General features: G+C 60.0%; 1 protein-coding gene across 6 annotated transcripts in view; it reads left to right on the forward strand.

Moving 5' to 3' along the window:
- The window catches only part of LRP1 (LDL receptor related protein 1), a 76,458-nt gene that overhangs the window by 40,466 nt on the left and 12,506 nt on the right, over positions 1 to 23,486 (forward strand). For 2 of the 6 annotated variants that reach the window (XR_014846322.1, XM_085040912.1), the window contains exons 19-64: positions 1,657 to 1,824; positions 2,040 to 2,222; positions 2,644 to 2,844; positions 2,925 to 3,170; positions 3,381 to 3,578; positions 4,171 to 4,375; positions 4,465 to 4,629; positions 4,912 to 5,156; positions 5,396 to 5,527; positions 5,609 to 5,836; positions 5,985 to 6,159; positions 6,533 to 6,627; positions 6,899 to 7,048; positions 7,151 to 7,291; positions 7,483 to 7,611; positions 8,401 to 8,532; positions 8,756 to 8,890; positions 8,967 to 9,096; positions 9,568 to 9,694; positions 9,903 to 10,054; positions 10,162 to 10,286; positions 10,463 to 10,834; positions 11,792 to 11,981; positions 12,371 to 12,575; positions 13,129 to 13,321; positions 13,975 to 14,100; positions 14,184 to 14,309; positions 15,156 to 15,275; positions 15,860 to 15,973; positions 16,475 to 16,624; positions 16,866 to 17,003; positions 17,473 to 17,589; positions 17,779 to 17,907; positions 18,181 to 18,303; positions 18,698 to 18,838; positions 18,926 to 19,113; positions 19,605 to 19,788; positions 19,962 to 20,047; positions 20,302 to 20,421; positions 20,953 to 21,140; positions 21,525 to 21,730; positions 21,921 to 22,109; positions 22,258 to 22,406; positions 22,807 to 22,900; positions 23,152 to 23,268; positions 23,359 to 23,478. Coding sequence is in view for 5 of the 6 variants with exons in the window: in XM_085040912.1 (XP_084897038.1) it covers positions 1,657 to 1,824; positions 2,040 to 2,222; positions 2,644 to 2,844; positions 2,925 to 3,170; positions 3,381 to 3,578; positions 4,171 to 4,375; positions 4,465 to 4,629; positions 4,912 to 5,156; positions 5,396 to 5,527; positions 5,609 to 5,836; positions 5,985 to 6,159; positions 6,533 to 6,627; positions 6,899 to 7,048; positions 7,151 to 7,291; positions 7,483 to 7,611; positions 8,401 to 8,532; positions 8,756 to 8,890; positions 8,967 to 9,096; positions 9,568 to 9,694; positions 9,903 to 10,054; positions 10,162 to 10,286; positions 10,463 to 10,834; positions 11,792 to 11,981; positions 12,371 to 12,575; positions 13,129 to 13,321; positions 13,975 to 14,100; positions 14,184 to 14,309; positions 15,156 to 15,275; positions 15,860 to 15,973; positions 16,475 to 16,624; positions 16,866 to 17,003; positions 17,473 to 17,589; positions 17,779 to 17,907; positions 18,181 to 18,303; positions 18,698 to 18,838; positions 18,926 to 19,113; positions 19,605 to 19,788; positions 19,962 to 20,047; positions 20,302 to 20,421; positions 20,953 to 21,140; positions 21,525 to 21,730; positions 21,921 to 22,109; positions 22,258 to 22,406; positions 22,807 to 22,900; positions 23,152 to 23,268; positions 23,359 to 23,478 (7,347 nt within the window). In the remaining variant the exon portion in view is untranslated. The remainder of the gene's footprint in view (positions 1 to 1,656; positions 1,825 to 2,039; positions 2,223 to 2,643; positions 2,845 to 2,924; positions 3,171 to 3,380; positions 3,579 to 4,170; positions 4,376 to 4,464; positions 4,630 to 4,911; positions 5,157 to 5,395; positions 5,528 to 5,608; positions 5,837 to 5,984; positions 6,160 to 6,532; positions 6,628 to 6,898; positions 7,049 to 7,150; positions 7,292 to 7,482; positions 7,612 to 8,400; positions 8,533 to 8,755; positions 8,891 to 8,966; positions 9,097 to 9,567; positions 9,695 to 9,902; positions 10,055 to 10,161; positions 10,287 to 10,462; positions 10,835 to 11,791; positions 11,982 to 12,370; positions 12,576 to 13,128; positions 13,322 to 13,974; positions 14,101 to 14,183; positions 14,310 to 15,155; positions 15,276 to 15,859; positions 15,974 to 16,474; positions 16,625 to 16,865; positions 17,004 to 17,472; positions 17,590 to 17,778; positions 17,908 to 18,180; positions 18,304 to 18,697; positions 18,839 to 18,925; positions 19,114 to 19,604; positions 19,789 to 19,961; positions 20,048 to 20,301; positions 20,422 to 20,952; positions 21,141 to 21,524; positions 21,731 to 21,920; positions 22,110 to 22,257; positions 22,407 to 22,806; positions 22,901 to 23,151; positions 23,269 to 23,358; positions 23,479 to 23,486) is intronic. The other 4 variants (XM_085040915.1, XM_085040914.1, XM_085040916.1 and 1 more) reach the window with 4 other exon arrangements.

A 23,486-nucleotide genomic window follows, 5' to 3' on the forward strand; every position in this document is an offset into this window, starting at 1 on the left:
CACCCGCTGTGCGTGTGCCGTGTTTGTCACCGTGGTGTGTTGTGTTTGTCACCGTGCCCACGCTCCTGTCTGGTGGTTCTGTGTTTCAGAAAAAGATTGTGGGGATGGCTCTGACGAAAAGAACTGTCCAAAGCCTACCGGTTAGTGCATAGATCAACATGCACCAGGCCCCCACCTGGCCCCCCAAGCCCCCAAACCTGCCCCCTCCAGAGGGCTCAGAGCCCTGGGGGCTTCAGACACTGGCAATGCCCCCCATCCTCCCTGGCAATGTCCCCTGTGCCTCTGGCAATGTCCCCTGTGCCTCCAGCAATGCCCCTGGTGCCTGTGGTTATGTCCTCCTCCTCTCCAGCCACAGCCCAGTGCCCCTGGCAGTGTCCCCCAGCTCTCCAGCAATGTCCCCCAGCTCTCCAGCAATGTCCCCCGTGCTCCCCAGCAGCAGGAGGGACGTGCCAGGTGCCAGGGAGCCGCTGTTCCTTCCAGCTCACCGAGCAGAGCCACTTGGGAAGCTCTTCTTGGTGGGAGCCTAGAGAAGTTGAGGGCTGCAGGTGCTGGAGATGGGCTGCTGGTGAGGCCATGCGGCAGCTAGCAGTGCCACTGTCCCCATCAGCGCCATTGTCTCCATTAGCGCCACCATCCCCATCAGTGCCATTGTCCTCATCAGTGCCATCGTCTCTATTAGTGCCATCATCCCCATCAGTGCCACTGCCCCCATAGTGCCATCGTCCTCATCAGTGCCATTGTCCCCATCAGTGCCATCATCCCCATCAGTGCCACTGCCCCCATAGTGCCATCGTCCTCATCAGTGCCATTGTCCCCATCAGTGCCATTGTCCCCATCAGTGCCATCATCCCCATCAGTACCATCATCCCCATCAGTGCCACTGTCCCCACAGTGCCATTGTCCTCCTCAGTGCCACCATCCCCATCAGTGCCATTGTCTCCATCAGTGCCATCATCCCCATCAGTGCCACTGTCTTCATAGTGCCAGCATCCCCATCAGTGACATTGTCTCCATTAGTGCCATCATTCCCATAAGTGCCATTGTCCCCATAGTGCCACCATCCCCATCAGTGCCATTCTCCTTGTGCCCTTGTGAGGCACCACGAGGCAAATCCGCTTGACCAGTGTCAGGTGGGGCTCCACAGTGGATCCCTGTGGTGGTCCCCAGGCCAGGCCCCCCATGCCAGGCAGGCAGAGGGGCTGCATTGCCAGTGTCCAGCTACCCTCAGACCAAACCTCCCCCTGCCCATAACGGGCATTGGGGTTTCCTCCAGGCAATCTGACCCCCCCAATTGGCCACCCCAGCCCCCCAAAGAAGTGCCCACCCCCTGGAGTGGATCACCCCGTGGCGCCGAGCGCCCGCAGCCCCCCAGGTTCATGGCTGATCTATGCAGTTTCTGTGTTTCATTTTCTCTGTGCGCTGCTGTTGCTGTGGCAATCGGGGGGTGGGAGGTCCGGGGGTCTCCAGCCCATGGCGGGGGTCCTGCCACCAGCTCCGAGGGGCTGCTGTCACCCCTGTCCTGTCTGCTGGCGTGGTCTGTCCGGTCCCTGTTGTTTCCCGCTTCCCCCGGCGAGGGGTCTCTGCTGTCCTCCCTCCTGCCAGCCCCCTCTGGCCGGGCACTTGCTGACCCCCTGCCCGCTCCCCTTCCCTCTCCAGACAATGACTGCGGGGACAACAGTGACGAGGCTGGCTGCAGCCACTCGTGCTCCAGCAACCAGTTCAAGTGCAACAGCGGGCGCTGCATCCCTGTGCACTGGACCTGTGACGGTGACAATGACTGCGGCGACTACAGTGATGAGACCCACGCCAACTGCACCAACCAGGGTGAGCCCCTCATGTGGGAGAGACCCCCAACCACCAGCATTGCCCAGAGAGCCATCCTGCTTCCAGGCAGGGAATTCTGCATCCACACTCAGTGCCCAGATCCACCTCCCTTGCCTCTGGGTGCCTCCAGCTCTTTCCCTGATTGCCTGGTCACCCCACTCCTGGAGCCCCTCGGCTCTGTGGGGCTCAGGCAGTGAGCAGTGCACTCCCCACAGCCACACGCCCACCCGGGGGTTGCCACACGGACGAGTTCCAGTGCCGGCTGGACGGGCTGTGCATCCCCATGCGCTGGCGCTGTGACGGCGACACGGACTGCATGGACTCCAGCGACGAGAAGAACTGCGAGGGAGTCACCCACGTCTGTGACCCCAACGTCAAATTTGGCTGCAAGGACTCAGGTGAGGGCAGAGGAACCCAATTTGGGGTGCTGGAGTGTCCTTCTCAGTGCTGGGATAATGGGGAAGCACAAGTGGCCAACCTATGAACTGTGGTCTTGATGGATGGAGTCATCCTTGGATTCCTTCTGCCCTTCTCTGAGGAAGGGGTTGGGACACACTTTGATGGGTTGGGGACAAGGGTGGAGGGACAGTGGCTCTGGGGATGACCCTCTGAGCCCCCGATGCCCCCCTGTGCCTACACTGGACCCTCCCTGACCTGTCCCACCTGGGGCAGCTCCGGTCCAACTTCTGGGGAGCCCTGATCCACTCAAACCCCCCACACTCCCCATGCCTGGGATAACACCTGGAAATACCTGGAATAACATCTGGAAACACCTGGAATAACACCCCTTCTGGTTCTGCTCTGCCCCCTCCCCGTCAGCCCGGTGCATCAGCAAGGCCTGGGTCTGTGACGGTGACAGCGACTGCGAGGACAACTCTGACGAGGAGAACTGTGAGTCTCTGGTGTGCAAACCCCCCTCTCACACCTGTGCCAACAACACCTCCATCTGCCTGCCCCCTGAGAAGCTCTGCGACGGCTCTGATGACTGCGGCGATGGTTCTGATGAGGGCGAGCTCTGCGGTGAGCACAGGGCCGGGCATGGGGACACGGGGTGAGCACAGAGTGGGACAAGGAGGTGACAGCACGTCCTGTCCCCGCAGACCAGTGTTCCCTCAACAACGGTGGCTGCAGCCACAACTGCACAGTGGCTCCTGGCGAGGGCATCGTGTGCTCCTGTCCCCTGGGCATGGAGCTGGGTGCTGACAACAAGACCTGCCAGATCCAGAGCTACTGTGCCAAGCACCTCAAGTGCAGCCAGAAGTGCGAGCAGGACAAGTACAATGTCAAGTGCTCCTGCTACGAGGGATGGATGCTGGAGCCTGATGGCGAGAGCTGCCGCAGCCTGGGTGAGTGTTGGGGGGCACCAGGGACAAAATAATATTTTTTTCCCCCTGCCTTAGGGGATTATTTGTCCTCTCATGGAGCTGGGGGTTGTACTGATGGACATGGCTGGGTGCTGGTGGGATCTGTGTGCTGACAGCATAGCTGGGGCTGGGGCTGGGTACACTGTCCCCTGCCTTGTCCCTGCCCCTCTGACCCTCCCCTGCTTCCCCCAGACCCCTTCAAGCCGTTCATCATCTTCTCCAACCGCCACGAGATCCGGCGCATCGACCTGCACCGGGGGGATTACAGCGTCCTGGTGCCCGGGCTGCGCAACACCATCGCCCTGGACTTCCACCTCAACCAGAGCTCCCTGTACTGGACTGACGTGGTGGAGGACAAGATCTACAGGGGAAAGCTGCTGGAGAATGGGGGTGAGGAGCCTGGGGCTGGGGGTGCTGGTTGGAGGGGGAGCAGGGGTGCAGGCCTGGGGTCAGGCATTCCGAGGCACCCCACGGTGATGCGGCAGCTGCAGCCCACAGCCCTGATAGTGATCCTGCTCTGCTCTCATTATGCAGGAGTTAATTAGCATTCCCAGCACTTCCCTGCTGGTAATTGCAGCCCAGCAGCTGGGCATAGAGAGGATCCCCCTCCCCATCAGTGCTGCCCCTGCAGTGGGGCAGCAGGAGCCCAGTGGCAGGACTAGGGATGGGGGGCTGAGTCTTTGGGGTCTGGACTATGGATGGAGGCTGAGCTGTTTGGGGTTTGGACAATAGATGGGGGCTGATCTCTTTGGGGTCTAGACTATGGATGGGAGCTGAGCCCTTTGGGGTTTGGACTAGGGATGGGGCTGAGCTCTTTGGGGTTTGGACCACGGACAGGCGTGGTTCAGGTCCTCTTCATCAACCCCAGCTGAGCTGGGTGGAGCTGTTGAGGTTACAGGGGTGATGATGCTGGGTGGGCTGGAGAAGGGACACCAGGCTGGGGAAGGGACACCATCCTGAGCCCTCACCCTGTGCCCCACAGCCCTGACCAGCTTCGAGGTGGTCATACAGTACGGCCTGGCCACCCCCGAGGGACTGGCCGTGGACTGGATCGCTGGCAACATCTACTGGGTGGAGAGCAACCTGGACCAGATCGAGGTGGCCAAGCTGGACGGCACCATGCGGACCACGCTGCTGGCTGGGGACATCGAGCACCCTCGTGCCATCGCCCTGGACCCTCGCTATGGGTGAGGACAGCGCTCACCAGGACACTGTGGGATCTTGCAGGGGGAGGAGGCCACTGGCTTCTGTCCTTGCTCACTGTCCATCCTGGCAGGATCCTGTTCTGGACGGACTGGGACGCCAGCCTGCCCCGCATCGAGGCTGCGTCCATGAGCGGCGAGGGCCGACGCACCATCCACAAGGAGACAGGCTCAGGGGGTTGGCCCAACGGGCTCACTGTTGACTACCTGGAGAAGAGGATCCTCTGGATTGACGCCAGGTAGGGCCAGGACACCTCTCTGTGTCTTTCTGCATCCCTCCTAGTCTGATTTTTCCCTCTCTCCAGTGTTGCGCTGGGCTGGGAGTGAGAAGTCTTCACGCTGTGGGGTTTGTGTCCCCAACATCTGCCAGCCCTTGCTCTGGGTTTTCTCCTCTGTGAATCTCTGTTGTAAATCAACAGCCATCCCACAGCTGCTGAGACCCTGTGGGTTGTTGCTGTTGGGTTAAAGACCCTTCAGTGCCCCCTGCTCACCTCCCTCACCCTCATCTCCCCCCGGCGCAGGTCGGACGCCATCTACTCAGCCCTGTATGATGGGACAGGGCACATCGAGGTGCTGAGGGGACATGAGTACCTGTCCCACCCCTTCGCCGTCACCCTGTACGGGGGGGAGGTGTACTGGACTGACTGGCGCACCAACACCCTGGCCAAGGCCAACAAGTGGACAGGGCACAACGTCACCGTGGTGCAGAGGACCAACACGCAGCCCTTCGACCTGCAGGTGTATCACCCCTCCCGGCAGCCCCTGGGTGAGTGCAGGTGGGGGGATGGAGTGAGGGGACTATGGGGGTGGCCCTGGCACTTGGTCTGTGCCCACACCCACTTGGATGCTGCCACCAGACCCTTTGCCCCTCTCAGGAGATGAGGATGATGGTCTGAACTCCTCGATGGAGCAGGCAGGGTCTGGGGGGGACTGCAGCTCTTGGGGGCCTCCTGGGTGGGTGTCCCCAGGGGCTGGGACACCACTGAGTCCTGTCCCCCTTTGCAGCTCCCAATCCCTGCGAAGCCAACGGGGGCAAAGGGCCGTGTTCTCACCTCTGCCTCATCAACTACAACCGCACCTTGTCCTGTGCCTGTCCCCACCTCATGAAGCTGGACAAGGACAACACCACCTGCTATGGTAGGGGTCTGCCTGGGGGCTGGGGGGATGAGGAAGTGCTCCAGAACTGAGATCCCACTGCTGCCCCTCTTCTTCTCCCAGAATTTAAGAAGTTCCTGCTGTACGCGAGGCAGATGGAGATCCGGGGTGTGGACATTGACAACCCCTACTACAACTACATCATCTCCTTCACCGTGCCTGACATCGACAACGTCACTGTGGTGGACTACGACGCTCTGGAGCAGCGCATTTACTGGTCAGATGTCCGCACCCAGACCATCAAGAGAGCCTTCATCAACGGCACCGGCGTGGAGACTGTCGTCTCTGCAGGTGGGTGTGGGGAACTATAGTTCCCAGACCTGGGACCCCCAGCCTTCCAGAGCCTTTATCTCCATGATCTTGGCCCTTCCTCTTCATCTGAGCATCATCCCAGCCCCATCCTCACAGCTGATGAGCTCCCCTCTCCGTTCTCTTGCAGACCTGCCCAACGCTCACGGCCTCTCCGTGGATTGGGTGTCCAGAAACCTCTTCTGGACCAGCTATGATGCCAACAAGAAGCAGATCAACGTGGCCCGGCTGGACGGTTCCTTCAAGAACGCTGTGATCCAGGGGCTGGACAAACCTCACTGCCTGGTGGTGCACCCTCTGCGGGGGTGAGTCTGGCGGGGTGTGGTGCTGATGGGAAGGAGGTGTGTGCAAGCATAGGTGTGAGTGTGACAGTGCTTGATGGGGGACAGAACAGGTGCTGTCCCTGTGTGTCAGCGTGTAGGAGGTGTGTGACAGGAGATGGGGGGTGTGCCATGTGTTTGTACACACGTGTGCAAAGGAGAACAGGCTGTGACAAGTGTGCATCCACTGTGTGCAAATCCTGGGGTGCAGGGGGCTTTGGCAACCCCTGAGTGGGGATGAGGGGCTGTGGGGCTGCCCAGGCTGTGCCACGAGCAGGCGAGGGGCTCTGCAGGGCTGGGAGGGTGCAGGAGGGTGCTGACATTGTGTCCCCTCACCCACTGTCCCCTCACCTGGCAGGAAGCTGTACTGGACAGATGGGGACAACATCAGCGTGGCCAACATGGACGGCAGCAACCGCACACTCCTCTTCACCAACCAGAAGGGACCTGTTGGTATGAACCCCTCCATGTCCCCTGGGATCACCCACCTCATCTTGCTGTCCTGCTGAATCTCAAGTCCCCTCTCTAGCTCCTCGGGGGGTGACAGCTGCCCTGTGCTGGGTCACCCATGCCTCACCTGCCTGCTCCCTCCATCCCATCCCATCCCATCCCATCCCATCCCATCCCATCCCATCCCATCCCATCCCATCCCATCCCATCCCACCTCCTGCTCTGTGACAGTCCCTGCGTGCCACCAGAGTGGTGACATTCCCGTCCTTTCCAGGCCTGGCCATTGACTACCCAGAGAGCAAACTGTACTGGATCAGCTCTGGCAACGGCACCATCAACAGGTGTGACCTGGACGGCAGCAACCTGGAGGTGATCGAGTCTGTGAGGAGCCAGCTGAGCAAAGCCACCGCCCTGGCCATCATGGGTGAGGACTGGTGAAGGGGACACCATTCCTGCCACTCTCCTGCCCAGCTGGGGTGGGAGGGGATGGGGAGCACTGCCCCATGCTCCTGCCTTCTCCCCCCAGGGGACAAGCTGTGGTGGGCTGACCAGGCCTCTGAGAGGATGGGCACGTGCAACAAGAAGGATGGGACAGAGGTGACCGTGCTGCGCAACAGCACCACGCTGGTGATGCACATGAAGGTGTATGATGAGAGCATCCAGCAAGGTGAGCGTGAGGTTCTGGGCTGAGATCTCACGGGGCTGGGCAGCACCTCCATGGTGGCCAGGTGGCTCCATCCCTAAGAGCTGGCCTTTGCCCTCATGCCAGGTCCACCTGGGTGCTGTCCTGGCTGCCCAGCCCTGGTGGGTGCAGCCTGGTTCCCCACAGCTCCTCACACCCCTTTTTCTGTGCCACAGCTGGGACAAACCCCTGTAGCCAAAACAACGGTGACTGCTCTCAGCTGTGCCTCCCCACCTCGGAGACCTCCCGCTCCTGCATGTGCACGGCGGGCTACAGCCTCAAGAGTGGCCAGCAGTCCTGTGAAGGTGTGTGCCTGTCCCTGTCCCCTCCACGGACCACCCCTCAGAGCAGCGAGACCCCATGGCCACCCTGTGGTCACCCCAGCTGGTGACATCAACTCTGGCTGCACGGGGGCTCCTCCCCACTGCTCTGCACCCCATGTCACTGTGGGAGGACACTGGGGACCAGAGGGACACTGGAGGCTCAGGTGGCAGCCAGACTCTTGCATGGGCTGTCCCCGATGAGGGCAGGGACACTGAGGATGTCACGAGAGGAGGGGAGTGGGACAGCAGAGTGGGACCCCCAAAGGAAAGGTGGGACCCCCCAAAGGAAAGGTGGGACCCTTGCTGTGGGCAGCAGGTTTGGCTCACTAGGAGCACAGCGCTTGCTCTGCAGATCTCACATCCCCACCACATTCACCACCATCCCCTCGGGCACTGCCAGGGCCTCTCAAAGGCTGTTTGTGTGCAAAGTGTTCCAGGCGGTTTTGGGGGGGAGTTGGCAGAGCTCTGCACCATCTGGGTCAGGGCAGGGGCTGAATAACAAGTGCTGCCCTGACCCAGATGCGTCACAGAGCCTTTGCCAGCACAAGTGGGGGTGGTGGGTGGTGGGAAGGAGCCTTGCTTGTGCCCCCCTGGAGCAGGGCAGGACCCTGGAACTGGCTGTGCCAGGGGATTGCAGCCCCCAGGGAGGTCTGTGCTGGGCCTGTGGAAGCCTGCCAGGCTCATGTTCCTCCTCTGTCACAGTTTTCCATGGTGGAGGGACAGCCTGTGGGTTCTGGGATGTGTCTGACTGTCCCCACATCTTTGTCACAGGTGTTGGCTCCTTCCTGCTGTACTCGGTGCACGAGGGGATCCGGGGCATTCCGCTGGACCCCAATGACAAGTCGGATGCTCTTGTCCCAGTGTCGGGGACCTCCCTGGCTGTGGGAATCGACTTCCATGCAGGTGATGTGGGGCTGGTGGCTGGATAGGGGGCTGGGAATAGGACAGGGGACAGGGAACATGAGGGGGCCATCACCAAAGCCCCCTTTAGCAGCGCTTTGCCCTGCAACACCCCCTCGTCTAGGTGACGGAGGATTTCAGGGCCCTGGGCTGCAGGTTTTTACCATTCTGGAGTGACCAGAGGTGGTCACTGACACCTCCCCTCCTGCCTCCTTGTCCCTCTCAGAGAACGACACGATTTACTGGGTGGACATGGGCCTGAGCACCATCAGCCGGGCCAAGCGGGACCAGACGTGGCGTGAGGACGTGGTGACCAATGGCATTGGCCGTGTGGAGGGCATCGCTGTGGACTGGATTGCTGGTGGGATGGGGCTCTGGAGCTGGGGGGGCAGTGGGGACAGTGGGATTGTGTGGGGATTCACTGTCCCCTCTTGCAGGAAACATCTACTGGACTGACCAGGGCTTTGATGTCATCGAGGTGGCCAGGCTGAATGGCTCTTTCCGTTACGTGGTCATCTCGCAGGGGCTGGACAAGCCACGGGCCATCACTGTCCATCCAGAGAAGGGGTGAGACACTGCCCCAGAGAAGGGCATCACCTGGGGGTGGGCACAGAGTGAGACCCCCATACCTCCTGGCAGAGCTCTGTGTGTGCAGACGGCAGGGAAGCACTCACAGGTCTCCTGCCACACCAAGGAGTCCAAAACCTGGATTTAACCCTCCTTTCACTGATGGGTTGAACTCCCTGGCAGCCCCTTGGGATTTGGTGGGTGCCAGCATGTCATAAAATCCAAGTGGAGCCTCCCCAGAGTGGCTCCAGCTTTGGACAGAGCGCCAGGGAGAGGAGAGCCGTTTGGATCTGGGGAGGGATGGAGATGCAGATGGTGTGATGCCAGATCTGTGAGTGGGCAGGGTCTGCACTGAGCCCCAGCGTGGGGACATGAATGTGGTGGTGTTTGTCCTTTACTCAAATGGCCAAAGGGCCCCAGGATGTGGCTCCTGGTGGTGTCTCTGAGGTGACATCCCTGCTGTCCCCTCAGGTACCTGTTCTGGACAGAGTGGGGGCAGTACCCCCGCATCGAGCGCTCGCGCCTGGACGGGACCGAGCGGATGGTGCTGGTCAACGTCAGCATCAGTTGGCCCAATGGGATTTCCGTGGACTACGAGGTACAGTCGGCATCTGGGAGGATGATACCAGTCCCAAGGGTTCCTGTGGCTGCGTCCTGCTGCTGGGGACATGGTTTCCGTCCCTGGGGCTCCAGAATCTCAGCAGGGTTGTCCAGGGTGGTCTGAACCCCGGGACATCCTGCCAGAGGTGCAGAAGGTGCTGTAATGCTGCCGCCATGCCAACTGGGATGTTTTTTCCTCCCCACAGGATGGGAAGCTGTACTGGTGTGATGCTCGGACAGACAAGATCGAACGGATCGACCTGGAGACAGGCGAGAACCGGGAGGTCGTCCTGTCCAGCAACAACATGGACATGTTCTCTGTGTCGGTCTTCGAGGAGTACATTTACTGGAGTGATAGGTGTGGTGCCAGGGGGGCTGTGCAGAGGGTGGGTGCAGCTGGTGGGTGCTGTGGCAGGGTGGGGAAGTGTCCTGTGCTGGTCACTTGGTGACTCCGTCCTTCCTCAGGACTCACGCCAACGGCTCCATCAAAAGAGGCAACAAGGACAATGCCACCGAGTCAGTGTCCCTGCGGACTGGGATTGGCGTGCAGCTCAAGGACATCAAAGTCTTCAACCGAGCCCGGCAGAAGGGTAGGTCAGAGCGTGGCGAGCAGCTCCTCGTGGGGAATGGGGATGGAAACAAATGAGTCACCATGTCCCCACCGGAGCCGTGATCCAAACCCGTTCTTCCTCCGGGAGCACCGAGAGCTGGCCGAGCTGGTGTTTCCTGCCCAATCCCTCACCCAATCCCCCCCGTCCCCCACCAGGCACCAACATCTGTGCCCAGAACAACGGGGGCTGCCAGCAGCTGTGCCTGTTCCGCGGCGGTGGGCAGAAGACGTGTGCCTGTGCCCACGGCATGCTGTCAGACGACGGCGTGAGCTGCCGCGACTACGACGGCTACCTGCTCTACTCAGAGCGGACCATCCTCAAGAGCATCCACCTCTCGGATGAGAACAACCTCAACGCGCCCATCAAGCCCTTTGAGGATGCGGAGCACATGAAGAATGTCATCGCCCTGGCCTTTGATTACCGCTATGGCTCCAAGGGCAGCAACCGCATCTTCTACAGTGACATCCACTTTGGCAACATCCAGCAGATCAATGATGATGGCACGGGGCGCAAGACCATCGTGGAGAGTGAGTGGCACAGGGTTCTGCTTCCATCCCACCCTCAAACCCTTCTCTCTGTCTTCCCTCACCTCCTCCCACACCTCCTTTCCTTCTCACCCAAGGGGTTTTGGTGCTTGGATAATGTTTTGGTGGTTTTGGAGGTGTTTGGAGGGGCCAGGCTGAGCTGTGAGGGTTCTGAGGAGCCTCTGGAAGTGGACACAGGCACTGGGAGCAGCCTGCAGAGCTTGTTCTGGCACGGAGAGTGTGTCACGAGGCTTGGGTGGGCATGGCTCTAGAAACAGGCACTGCAGCAAAGTTGAGATCAGCTCAGAGCTCACACTCACCTCCCCAGGCAGCGCCCTGAGCCCTGACCCTCGGGGTGCCCAGCCCTGGCCTCACCTCACCTCGCACTTGGTTGGGTTTATTGGCACCTGCAGCAGCTTCAAAGAACCACGGCTGCAGCTCCAGGAGCTCCCCGAGCCAGGGCCTTGGACTGCTGCTAATGAGGGAATTCACAGTGGTGCTAGAAGTGCTTTATCCCTGGGAGGGGAGAGCACAGCCCAGCTCTGGCAGCTGCCTCATTAAACCCTTTGTTAATGAGGGAGGGATGATGGGTGCACGGTTCAAGTTCCCAGCTGGGAAGGGCTCCCTGGTCCCCACGAGGCTTTGCTGTGTCACTTTGTGCCCCAGGGGCTCAATCGACCCAGAGCAAGGTGTGGCTGGTGTGGAGCTTGAGAGCCAAATTCAAGTCCTTGGTGCATTGTAGGTGTCCTGCAAGGGAAGGTCATTCCAGCAGTGCTCTGCCCATGAGATTCCCAAGTCTCAGAGGTCTCTGCTCCCCCCTGAGTCCCCACCCAGCAGCCAAAACCTCCGAGGGATTTTTGGGCTGTAATTACAAGCAAAAACTTCAATGTCGCAGTGCCAGGGTCAGTGCTGGCCTTGCAGGGGGCTGGGCTGGGGATGACCCTTCCCTGTCCCCCCCAGACGTGGGCTCGGTGGAGGGGCTGGCGTACCACCGCGGCTGGGACACGCTGTACTGGACGAGCTACACCACCTCCACCATCACCCGGCACACCGTGGACCAGAGCCGGCTCGGGGCGTTCGAGAGAGAGACTGTGATCACCATGTCAGGGGATGACCACCCCCGGGCCTTTGTGCTGGACGAGTGCCAGAAGTGAGTGGCCGTTGAGGGTCCAGCCAGCTCCCCCAGGGGTCCATGTGGTCCTAATGGACATCACTCCGCTGGGGAGGAAGGTCTGGATTCCAGCACAGAGAGAACTGGACGCCCAGGGAGGAAAGATCACATACCCCTTCCCCACAAATCCTTCAGCACCCTAAAGCAGCTCCAGACCCCCAATCCCACCCCCATCCATGGGGTGCCGCATTCCCCAGCTGGCTGCAGAAGCCTCATTCACCCTTTTCCCACTCTTTTTACATGGAAATTCTGTCCCATCCATCCCTCAGTCTCTGGAAGCCCCCCAGCCATGGAGGGATGGGCTGAGCCAGCCTGGATGTGGCTGAGCTGTGACTCCAAAGGTATTGTTTGTGTCTCTCCCCTCCCAGCCTGATGTTCTGGACCAACTGGAATGAGCAGCACCCCAGCATCATGCGAGCCACCCTCTCTGGTGCCAATGTCCTCATCATCATCGACCAGGACATCCGGACGCCCAACGGGTTGGCCATCGACCACAAAGCTGAGAAGATTTATTTTTCTGATGCCACCCTGGACAAGATCGAGCGCTGTGAATACGATGGTTCCAATCGCCATGTGAGTCTGAGGCCAGTGAGATGGGGAGGAGAGTGTCCAAATTGGGGCTGGAATGTGGTCAGAGATAAGCAGAGCTGTTCCTGAGGCTGGGGAGGTCGGACATCCCACTGAGGAGGACACTCTGAGTTTGGGGGCTGTGGGGTTGCATCCCACAGTGGGTTCCTCCTGCTCTCGGTTTGCCCATGTCCCTGAGAAGTGAGGACATGGCTTCAAGCTGCACCAGAGGAGGTTCAGGTTGGACACGAGAAGGAATTTCATCATGGAAAGGGCTGTTAAACATTGGAAGGGGCTGCCCAGGGAGGTGGTGGAGTCACCATCCCTGGAGGTATCTGAGGAACAGTAGGACCTGGCACTGAGTGCTCTGGAGGGGGTTGGTCACAGGCTGGACTTGATCTTGGAGGACTTTTCCAACCTCAGGGATTCCTTGAAATGTCCAAGGCCGGGTTGGACAGTGCTTGGAGTGGAAGGTGTCCCTGCCCAAGACAGGGGTTGGACTGGATGGGCTTTAAGATCCTTTCCAACCCAACCCATTCCACAATCCCATGCCCTGCAGGTGATCCTGAAGTCAGAGCCCGTGCACCCCTTTGGGCTGGCTGTGTATGGTGATTACATCTTCTGGACGGACTGGGTGCGCCGGGCAGTGCAGCGCGCCAACAAATACGTGGGCACCGACATGAAGCTGCTGCGTGTGGACATCCCCCAGCAGCCCATGGGCATCATCGCCGTCGCCAACGACACCGACAGCTGTGAGGACCCTCTGCTGTCACCACAGTGTCCCCACCCTCTGCCCCTTACTGCGTCTGCAGGCCTGGGGCAGGGGAACCATCCCACTGTCCTTCCTGGGACTTTGGGAATCATCCCACCATCCTTCCTGGTTTTTTGGATTTCGTCCCACCATCCCTTGTGGTCCTTTGGGAATCATCCCACTGTCCCTCATGGTGTTTTTGGAATCCATCCCACTGTCCCTCATGGTGTTTTGGGAGTCCATCCCACTATCCCTCGCAGTCCTTTGAGAATCCATCCCACTGTCCTTCCTGGCCCTCTGAGAATCCATCTCTGCATCCTTCCTGGTTCTTTGGGAATCATCCCACCATCCTTCCTGGCCCTTTGGGAATCATCCCACTGTCCTTCCCAGCTTATCATTGTCCCCTCGGGACCCTAACTCCAGAGTTGTCCATCTCCAAACCCTGTGCAGGCTGAAGACAGGATTTTCCCTGTTTCTGCTCTTCCCAGGGATGGAGCGCAGGAACAAAATTTGGGGAGACTTGGTGTCTCCTGCCCCTGTTCAACCCATGGGAAAAACCTGGGGAGGAGTCCCGACCTTTTGCCCCAGCAGGGAGGATGAGGAGCAGGGGCTGCAGGGTCCATCCCTGGTGTGACTGCTGTCCCTCTGTCCTAGGCGAGCTGTCCCCATGCCGGGTGAACAATGGTGGCTGCCAGGACCTGTGCCTGCTCACCCCCAAGGGCCACGTCAACTGCTCGTGCCGCGGGGAGCGAGTCCTGCAGGAGGATTTCACCTGCAAAGGTGAGGGGGTGGGAGGGGCTGAGGAAGGGAGGGGTGAGGCTGATCTCAGCCTGGCAGGGCTGACATTCCCATGCTCTGTCCAGCCATGAATTCCACCTGCAACGTGGACGAGTTTGAGTGTGGGAACGGCGACTGCATCGACTTCAGCCGCACCTGCGACGGCGTCGTGCACTGCAAGGACAAGTCAGACGAGAAGCAGTCCTACTGCAGTAAGGTTCCTCCTCTTGCTGCCTTGCTCACCCACACGTGCACCCCCAGACACCCCCAGACATCCCCAGACACCCCCAGACACCCCCAGACACCCCCAGACACCCTGCTTGAGCTGCCAGCTCTGCTCAGAGAATCACGGAATGGTTTGGGTTGGAAGGGACCTAATCAGGAAGGCCCAAATCAGGGCTTCCCCTTCAAGGCAACCAAACACACAAGGCAGGTACCACTACAGAGCCTTGCAAGGTCTGTCCCTCGTTAATTAGTCTTAGAACCTCTTCTAAGAGATTCTTAGAACATCTTCAAATCCTCTTCAAAGAGGCAAAAACTTAAGAGGACGGAAGATGACAGTCAGGATTCACAGAGCTCCACTAAATCAATCATTTTTCCTCTGTTCAAGATTGTGGAATCATGGAATGGTTTGGGTGGGGAGGAACCTTAAAGCTCATCTCATTCCACCTCCTGCCATGTTCAGGGACACCTTCCACTAGCCCAGGCTGCTCCAAGCCCTGTCCAGCCTGGCCTTGGACACTGTCACAGTTGCTCAGGAAAGGGAACCAGGACTCTGGGGTGTCCTCACATCCCTCAGGTCCTCACAGTTCCTCCAAGAGCTGTGCCCTGCCAGGCTTTGAGGTCTCCAGTGTTGGGGACAGGCTGGACAGCAGGACACCTGGAGCTGAGCTAGTGGGGTCTGCAGCACCCTCAAGCACCCTTCTGCACGAGGGAGAGTTCCCTGATCCTGCTCTGGAGTTTCTGAGGGGTCCCCAAGGATCTGAGACCCTCAGGGGTGCCTTCCCTCCCTCCACTCACCTCCTCCTCCTCCTCTTCCTTCTCTTCCTCCCTGGCAGGCAGCCGCAAGTGCAAGAAGGGTTACCTGCACTGCATGAACGGGCGCTGCGTCGCCAGCCGCTACTGGTGCAACGGCGTGGATGACTGCGGGGACAACTCGGACGAGGTGCCCTGTAACAGTGAGTGTCTGCCTGGCACCTGGCCAGCCCCTCCGTCAGCTGCCTGGGACAGGGACAGTGGCTTCAGGAGGGAGTTAACGTCAGCTTGACAGGAGCAGAGCAGAGCCAGGGCTTAACGGAGAGTCAAGGTCAAGCTTGTGCTGCTTGGTAATGCTCACGGAGTGACAGCTGAGAGGGAAAACTCCTGGGCATGGGCATGCAGCACCCAGAGCCTCCCAGTGAGAGTGGTTTGACACCCAGGAGGGGCACGGGGTGCAGTGTCACTGCTCCTCATGGCTCCCAGGTGTCCCCAAAGGTGGGGATGGGCTGCAGGATGGGTCCACTCGGTTGCAAACTGACAGAGGTGGTTGGGAGCTTCTCAAAGTCCTGTCCAGGCTAGGGGGGGCTCAGGCTGCCAGGCAGAGTGTGATCCAGGAGGCACCAGGTGTCATCCAGAAAGGGATGGGGTCTGGCAGCCCAGGATTGGGCAGAGCTGTGGTGGTGTGGGTGCCCCTGTGCAGCCCCAGTGGGTGCCACAGTGTAGGTGTGCACATGGGGTCACCCCACCCTGCCTCATCCTCCTTGGGGGCTTCTCCCCCCTGCAGAAACCAGCTGTGCCGCCACCGAGTTCCGCTGCCGAGACGGGAGCTGCATCGGGAATTCCAGCCGCTGCAACCAGTTCATCGACTGCGAGGATGCGTCAGATGAAATGAACTGCAGTGAGTGCCCAGCTGCTGCCCCCATTCCCCCCTCAGCTCTGGAGGTGCTCCTGCCCTCAGTGCCACCAGCAGGGACCTGGGTGTTTGGGATTTGTGCTGGACTGGGGAGGGAGGAGGGTCCTGCTCTGATCCCACAACACCGGGGTACCCACTGGGTAAGGCATGCTTGTCACCCCTGTGCCCCTGTGCCATGCTTGTCACCCCACCACCCAATGGATCCCTGCAGCTCTGGGCATGTGTGGGACATGTGTGGGACACGTGTGGGGCATGTCTGGGTACGTGTGGGACACATCTGTGTGTGTGTGTGGCGCGTCTGGGTGCGTGTGGGCCACATCTGGGTGCATATGGGGCACATCTGGGTGTGTGTGGGGCACGTCTGTGTGTGTGTGGGGTGTGAGGGGCTCCAGCAGTGGGGCAGGGGCTGGTGCCATGCAGTGAGAACCAGAGATTCTTCTGTGATTCCTGCTGTGTCACCGGGGCTCCTGCTGTGATTCTTCGCAGCTGCCACTGACTGCAGCAGCTACTTCAAGCTGGGGGTGAAGGGCACCACGTTCCAGAAGTGCGAGCACACGTCCCTGTGCTACGCGCCCAGCTGGGTGTGCGACGGCGCCAACGACTGCGGCGATTACTCGGACGAGCGCAACTGCCCCGGTGAGAGCAGGAGGGCAGAGGGGGCTCTGGGGGCTAGGGATACCCCTTTGGGGGCTGCTTGGGCTGTGGATGCTTTGTTTGCTCACTGGGACTGTTGTCCTCTCCCGTGTGGCTCCAGCACAGGGGGTCTTGCAGGGATGTCGGACCTCAGGGGGATTTGGGGAGGAATCCTTCAGTTCTGGGCTGGGAGGAGGTAAGATGTGTCCATGGCGTTGTCCTTGCTGATGTTTCCTTCACAAAGCAGGTGGGAGGAAGCCCAAATGTCCATCCAACTACTTCGCCTGCCCGAGTGGGAGGTGCATCCCCATGACTTGGACCTGTGACAAGGAGGACGACTGCGAGAACGGCGAAGATGAGACCCACTGCAGTGAGCGGCAGGGTGGGGACAGTCAGGACACTGCCCGGGGCATGGGGCGGTGCTGGAGGGTGGGCAGGGCCCTCTTCTCTCCCTGACATCCGTTTGCCAAGGACCAGACCCCAGATTCTTCCTCCTCTGCGGTTTTACTCCGCACTCTGGGGCTTTTAGCTGTGACCAGTATAAATGTCCTCATGGGCTGGTTTGCTCAGCACATGCAGAGGTGTCTGTGGCCCTTTTGAACGTGGCCAGCTATGGCTCCCTTCAGCTCCATGTTTAGCTCTAACCTCCTGGAACAAACCCCAAACAGCGCTCAGGAGCTGGGGAGGATCCCAGCTCCAGGAACAGGGAGTCCCACACCAGCCCTGTGGTGCCCATCAGTACCCCCAACACCCTCTGGGCTCCTGTAGCCCAGCCTGGCCGTGCTCTGCTGTCATCTCCTCCCCTTATCAGCTCGCTCTGACCCCCATCTCCTTCTCTCCTCCTCCCCCAGACAAGTTCTGCTACCCTGTGCAGTTTGAGTGCAACAACCACCGCTGCATCTCCAAGCTCTGGGTGTGTGACGGGGCTGATGACTGCGGGGACGGCTCTGACGAGGACAGTCGCTGCCGTGAGTCTGCTCTGGCCCCTCTCCCCTGCCTCAGTCCCTACTCACTCCATCACCTTGTTCCTGCATCCATGTTCTGCCTCTGCCCATCCCTTCTTCCACCCTTGGTCTCCTGTGCTCTGCATCCTGGGGCTCCCCAGAGCCTCCATCAGTTGGGGTGACCAAACTCCATCCCCCTCCTCCCTTCCCCAGGACTGACCACCTGCAGCTCAGGATCCTTCCAGTGCCCAGGCACCTACGTGTGTGTGCCAGAGCGCTGGCTCTGTGACGGGGACAAGGACTGTGCTGACGGGGCTGATGAGACTCTTGCTGCTGGCTGCTGTGAGTGCTGAGGGTGTGGGGCTGGAGGAGTCAGGGGGGCTGGGGGAGGCAGTGGAACTGGGAGAGGCAGTGGGGCTGGGAGAGGCAGTGGGGCTGGGGGAGGTAGTGGGACTGGGAGAGGCAGAGGTGCTGGGGGAGGCAGGGGTGATGGGGGAGTCAGAGGGGCTGGGAGAGGCAGAGGGGCTGGGGGAGTCAGAGGGGTTGGGGGAGGCAGGGGTGATGGGGGAGGCAGGGGGGCTGGCAGGGTCTGACGGTGGTGCTGCCCCCCTGCAGTGTACAACAACACCTGCGACGAGAGGGAATTCATGTGTGGGAATCGGCAGTGCATCCCCAAGCACTTTGTCTGTGACCATGATGATGACTGTGGCGATGGCTCTGATGAGTCCCCAGAGTGTGGTGAGTGTCTGTGGGACCCGCTGAGACTGATCTGGTTGCCATGCTGGGTCTCCTGGGATTTGGGACAGCACCCGAGGAGGGTCTTCATCACCACAGAGGGGTTTGGTGTGAGAGTGGTGAGAGGGAACCCGGAGAGGCAGCAGAAGGGGATTGTTGGTGGAGAGCAGCCCTGATAAAGGGATCCAAACACATGGAGAGATCCAACCCCACGGAGAGATCCATGTGTGTGCAGAGCAGCCCTGTCCTAGGCCAGCTGCTCCGTGGTGTCCCTGTCACTCCCGACAGCTCGGGGAGGTTTGGCTCTGCGGTGCCTCTCTCTCTCCGAGGGGCTCCGTGGTGCCTTTGGAAGGCTGGGGAAGGTGGGATGCCAGCTGAGCCCCTCACCTTCCCTCAGAGTACCCCACCTGTGGTCCCCACGAGTTCCGCTGTGCCAACGGCCGCTGCCTCAGCAACCGGCAGTGGGAATGTGACGGGGAGTTCGACTGCCACGACCACTCGGATGAGGCACCCAAGAACCCACGCTGCACTAGCCCAGGTATCTGCTGGGGTCCTGGTGGGGTCCCGGGGGGGTTAGTGAGGTCCCAGCCACCCCCCACTGACCACTGCCATCCCCTCTCTGCAGAGCACAAGTGCAACGACTCCTTCTTCCTCTGCAAGAATGGGAAATGCATCCCCGAGGCGCTGCTGTGCGACAACAACAACGACTGTGCCGACGGCTCCGACGAGCTCAACTGCTTCATCAACGAGTGCCTCAACAAGAAGCTGAGCGGCTGCTCCCAGGAGTGTGAGGACCTCAAGATTGGGTACAAGGTATGGGGCCACGGGGTGGGGGGCTGGCTGCAGGGATCGTGGAATTATGGAATATCCTGAGTTGGAAGAGACCCACTAGGTTCATTGAAGTCCAACTAGTGGCTCTGCACAGGAGACCTCAACAATCCCAGCCTGTGCCTGGGAAAGTTGTCCAAATAATCCTGGAGCTCTGGCAGCCTTGGGGCTGCGCCAGCCAACAGTGTCTGACCACCCTCTAGGGGAAGAACCTTTTCCTGATATCCAACCCAAACCTTCCCTGGCACAGCTCCTGCTGTTCCCTCTCCTTTTTCCTCCGCAGACGTGAGGGTTGTGTCCGTCCTGTGCCAGCTGGGCTGGGGATGTGACACGGGTGCTTCTGGCACTGTTTGTGCATCTCAGCTGTCCTTGCTGAGTCCACGTGTCCCACGGTGACACTTGTCACCTCCCAGCACCTGCCACCTCCCTGCGCGCGGGCCTTGGAGGTGTCTGACAGCTCCGGGTTGCTCCTGCAGTGCAGATGCCGTCCCGGGTTCCGGCTGAAGGACGACGGGAAGACGTGCATCGACATCGACGAGTGCTCCACCACCTACCCCTGCAGCCAGAAGTGCATCAACACCCATGGCAGCTACAAGTGCCTCTGCACCGAGGGCTACAGGCTCAGACCTGACAACCCCACCAGCTGCAAGGCTGTCACAGGTGAGAGGCAGGTGTGGGCGCAGAGCCTGGGATGTTCCTGGTGACTGTGGGATGCTCCTGGACTTGGTCGCAGGGTAGAGTGGCTGCCCCCAGCTCATGAGGGTGACAGGTCTGCAGGGTTCTTCCCACATCCCAGCAGTTCTTCCCAACCACTTTTCCCTTTCCCCATGCAGATGAAGAGCCCTTCCTCATCTTTGCCAACCGGTACTACCTGAGGAAGCTCAACCTGGACGGCTCCAACTACACTCTGCTCAAGCAGGTGCGGGGTGAGCTGGGAGCAGGAGGGACACCAGCCCTGTGTGGCTGGGATTTGGGGGTGGAGAGAGCCCTGAAGGACACGGGAGCTGCCAGCTGAGGAGTTTGGGCTCTTGGCTTCCCAGGGGAATGGTAGATCCATCTAAATGGCAGGAGGTCACTGTGAGCAAGGAGCAGGCAGTGAGGCTGTGGACTCTAAAGCTCCCCAGAGCTCATGGCAGCTGCTGAGGCTGCTGCAACCCTTCTCCCTCCTTCCAGGGGCTGAACAACGCTGTGGCTCTGGATTTTGACTACCGGGAGCAGATGATCTACTGGACAGATGTCACCACGCAGGGCAGCATGATCCGCCGCATGCACATCAACGGCAGCAACGTCCAGGTGAGGGGATGGAGCAGCCCCTGGGACACCCCTGGGGGTCTCACCCACCTCCTGCCCTGCTGTGGGGTCATCACTGGGCTCTGGGAATCAGCCCAGGTTGCTGTGGGATGTTTTGCAGCCCCATCCCAAGCAGGGGTTGACTCCACACTGCCCTGAAGTTTGGGACAGGGAAGGTTGGGGGAAGTCATGGAGTCTTTGGAATTATTTAGGTTGGAAGGAACCTTAAAGCTCATCCAGTTTCACCCCCTGCTGTGGGCAGGGACACCTTCCACTAGCCCAGGGTGCTCCAAGCCCCATCCAACCTGGGCTTGGACACTTCCAGGGATGGGGCAGACAGAATGTCTTCTCTGGGCATCCTGTGGCAGGGCCTTACCACCCTCACAGGGAGGAATTTCTTCCCAATATCTAGTCTAAACCTGAGAGGGGACTGAGGAAGGAGATCTGGGCTGGGAAGGGGGATGTTTTCACCCCCAAGAGATCAGGATTTGGTTCTCCCTGCTCATCCCCATCATCTCTGATTCTTCCCGGCAGGTCCTTCACCGCACAGGGCTCAGCAACCCTGACGGGCTGGCTGTGGACTGGGTGGGAGGAAACCTCTACTGGTGTGACAAAGGTCGGGACACCATCGAGGTGTCGAAGCTCAATGGCGCCTACCGCACTGTGCTGGTCAACTCAGGGCTGCGTGAGCCTCGAGCGCTGGTGGTGGATGTGCAGAACGGGTGAGAGCCTGGGGGATGTGGACCTTCCCCTCTGCACTGGGGAGGGGGCTGTGGTCATCTCGTGGAGGCTGGGAGATGGGATGAAGCCTTTCCTCCTGGCCTCTGGGACACCAGGATGCTTCTCCTAACCCTGTCTCAGTGCACTTCTATTTGTCAGAGTCATGGGGTGGTTTGGGGTGGAAGGGACCTTAAAGACCATCTTATTCCATCCCTACCTTCCCCTATCTCAGGTTACTCCAAGCCCTGTCCAACCTTAGACACTTCCAGGGATGGGGCAGCCACAGCTTCTCTGGGAAATCCATTCCAGGGCCTCACCACCCTCAGAGGGAGAAATTTCTGTGCTTTCAAACTCAGCCTCTCCCTCCTCTTCTGTTTCATCCCCAGCTACCTCTACTGGACAGACTGGGGTGACCACTCACTGATTGGGAAGATTGGCATGGACGGCACCAACCGCAGTGTCATTGTGGACACCAAGATCACGTGGCCCAACGGCCTCACCCTGGACTACATCAACAGCAGGATCTACTGGGCTGATGCCCGTGAGGACTACATCGAGTTTGCCAGCCTGGATGGCTCCAACCGGCACACGGGTGAGAGTGCAGGGCTACCACAGTGCCAGCAGGCCTCGGGGAGCTCCAGGCTGTGGGTCAGGCATGGGAGACGGAGGCTCTGGGGACAGTCCCCAGCTCTGGCCACTCATCTGTGTCCAGAGAAGTGGCTGCTTGTTTGTGGGAGGGTGACATGTGACAGCCCCTCGCTGACCGCCCGCTCCCCTCGCAGTGCTGAGCCAGGACATCCCACACATCTTCGCACTCACCCTCTTTGAGGATTTCATTTACTGGACCGACTGGGAGACCAAATCCATCAACAGAGCCCACAAAACGACAGGAGCCAACAAAACACTGCTGATCAGCACCTTGCACCGCCCCATGGACATCCACATCTACCACCCCTACCGCCAGCCTGATGGTGAGCTGGGGGTCCTGGTGCTGGGAGAGGGACGTGGGGGGACACGAGGTTGGGCCAGGAGCAGGGTGACGAGGGTCTTGCCACTCCTGTGCCACCCTGAGTGTCCCCAGCTGGGTCTGACTGGCCGTTGTCCCCCTGCTGTCCCCAGTTCCCAACCATCCCTGCAAGACCAACAACGGCGGCTGCAGCAACCTCTGCCTGCTCTCTCCGGGTGGGGGACACAAGTGTGCCTGTCCCACCAACTTCTACCTCGGCAGTGATGGCAAAACCTGCGTGTCCAACTGCACAGCCAGCCAGGTAACGCCCTGCCTGCTGTCCCTGCTTGTCCTTGCCTGTCCCTGCCTGTCTGGATACTCCCTGTGCCCATGTCTCTCCTGCCGTGGTCTCCCCAGGGGTGATGGGATGGAGCAGGATCTTCTGTGGGTGCAGAAAGCACCTCCCTCCTGTGGCACTTCATGTTTGGGGGTGTCCAGGGGAGCCAGAGACCCTCCAGCTCTGGAATGTTGTTCTGCCCTGGTCCTCAAACCCAACGGCCTGGGTGAGGTTAAGGTTTAGCTCCAGGTCAGGACTTGGGGACATCTGGAGGGGACAGCATATGATCAGTGCCCTTGGCTGAGCTCAATAGGGATGAAACCTTTTGGGATTGGGATTCCCCCTCCCCATCCCGAATCACCCCACAAGTCCCTCTCTCCATCAGTTTGTCTGCAAGAATGACAAGTGCATCCCTTTCTGGTGGAAATGCGACACCGAGGACGACTGCGGGGATCGGTCGGACGAGCCGGAGGATTGCCGTGAGTGCCTGGGGGGTGACACAGCCACCATGTCCCAGCTCTCCCTGGGTTGTTGGGACAACCCCGTGGAGGGAAGGGTCACCCCAATAATGGGGTTCTGGGAGCAGTGGGACACACCTGTCCCTGTGTTGGGATTGTGCCCAAGCCTGGAGTTGGGTGCTGTGTCCCTGCTAAGGACCCCAGATGGGTCAATTTGAGCTCAAGGTTTGCCCTAAAAATGTTCCTGAGAGCAAACCTGTGTCACCCCACAGCTGAGTTCAAGTGCAGACCAGGGCAGTTCCAGTGCTCCACGGGGATCTGCACCAACCCTGCCTTCATCTGTGACGGGGACAACGACTGCCAGGACAACTCGGACGAGGCCAACTGTGGTAGGTCCCCTGCGTCCCCTCGTGACCTCCAGGCCCCCACGGTGTGGAGCTGCAGCCTGTCACCCCCTGACCGTGTCACCTTGTCCCCAGACATCCACGTCTGCCTGCCCAGCCAGTTCAAGTGCACCAACACCAACCGCTGCATCCCCGGCATCTTCCGCTGCAACGGGCAGGACAACTGCGGGGACGGCGAGGACGAGAAGGACTGTCGTGAGTTG

This window comes from Lichenostomus cassidix, chromosome 29, assembly GCF_008360975.1.
Source record: "Lichenostomus cassidix isolate B80296 chromosome 29, HeHo_3.0, whole genome shotgun sequence".
Classification (NCBI taxonomy): domain Eukaryota; kingdom Metazoa; phylum Chordata; class Aves; order Passeriformes; family Meliphagidae; genus Lichenostomus; species Lichenostomus cassidix.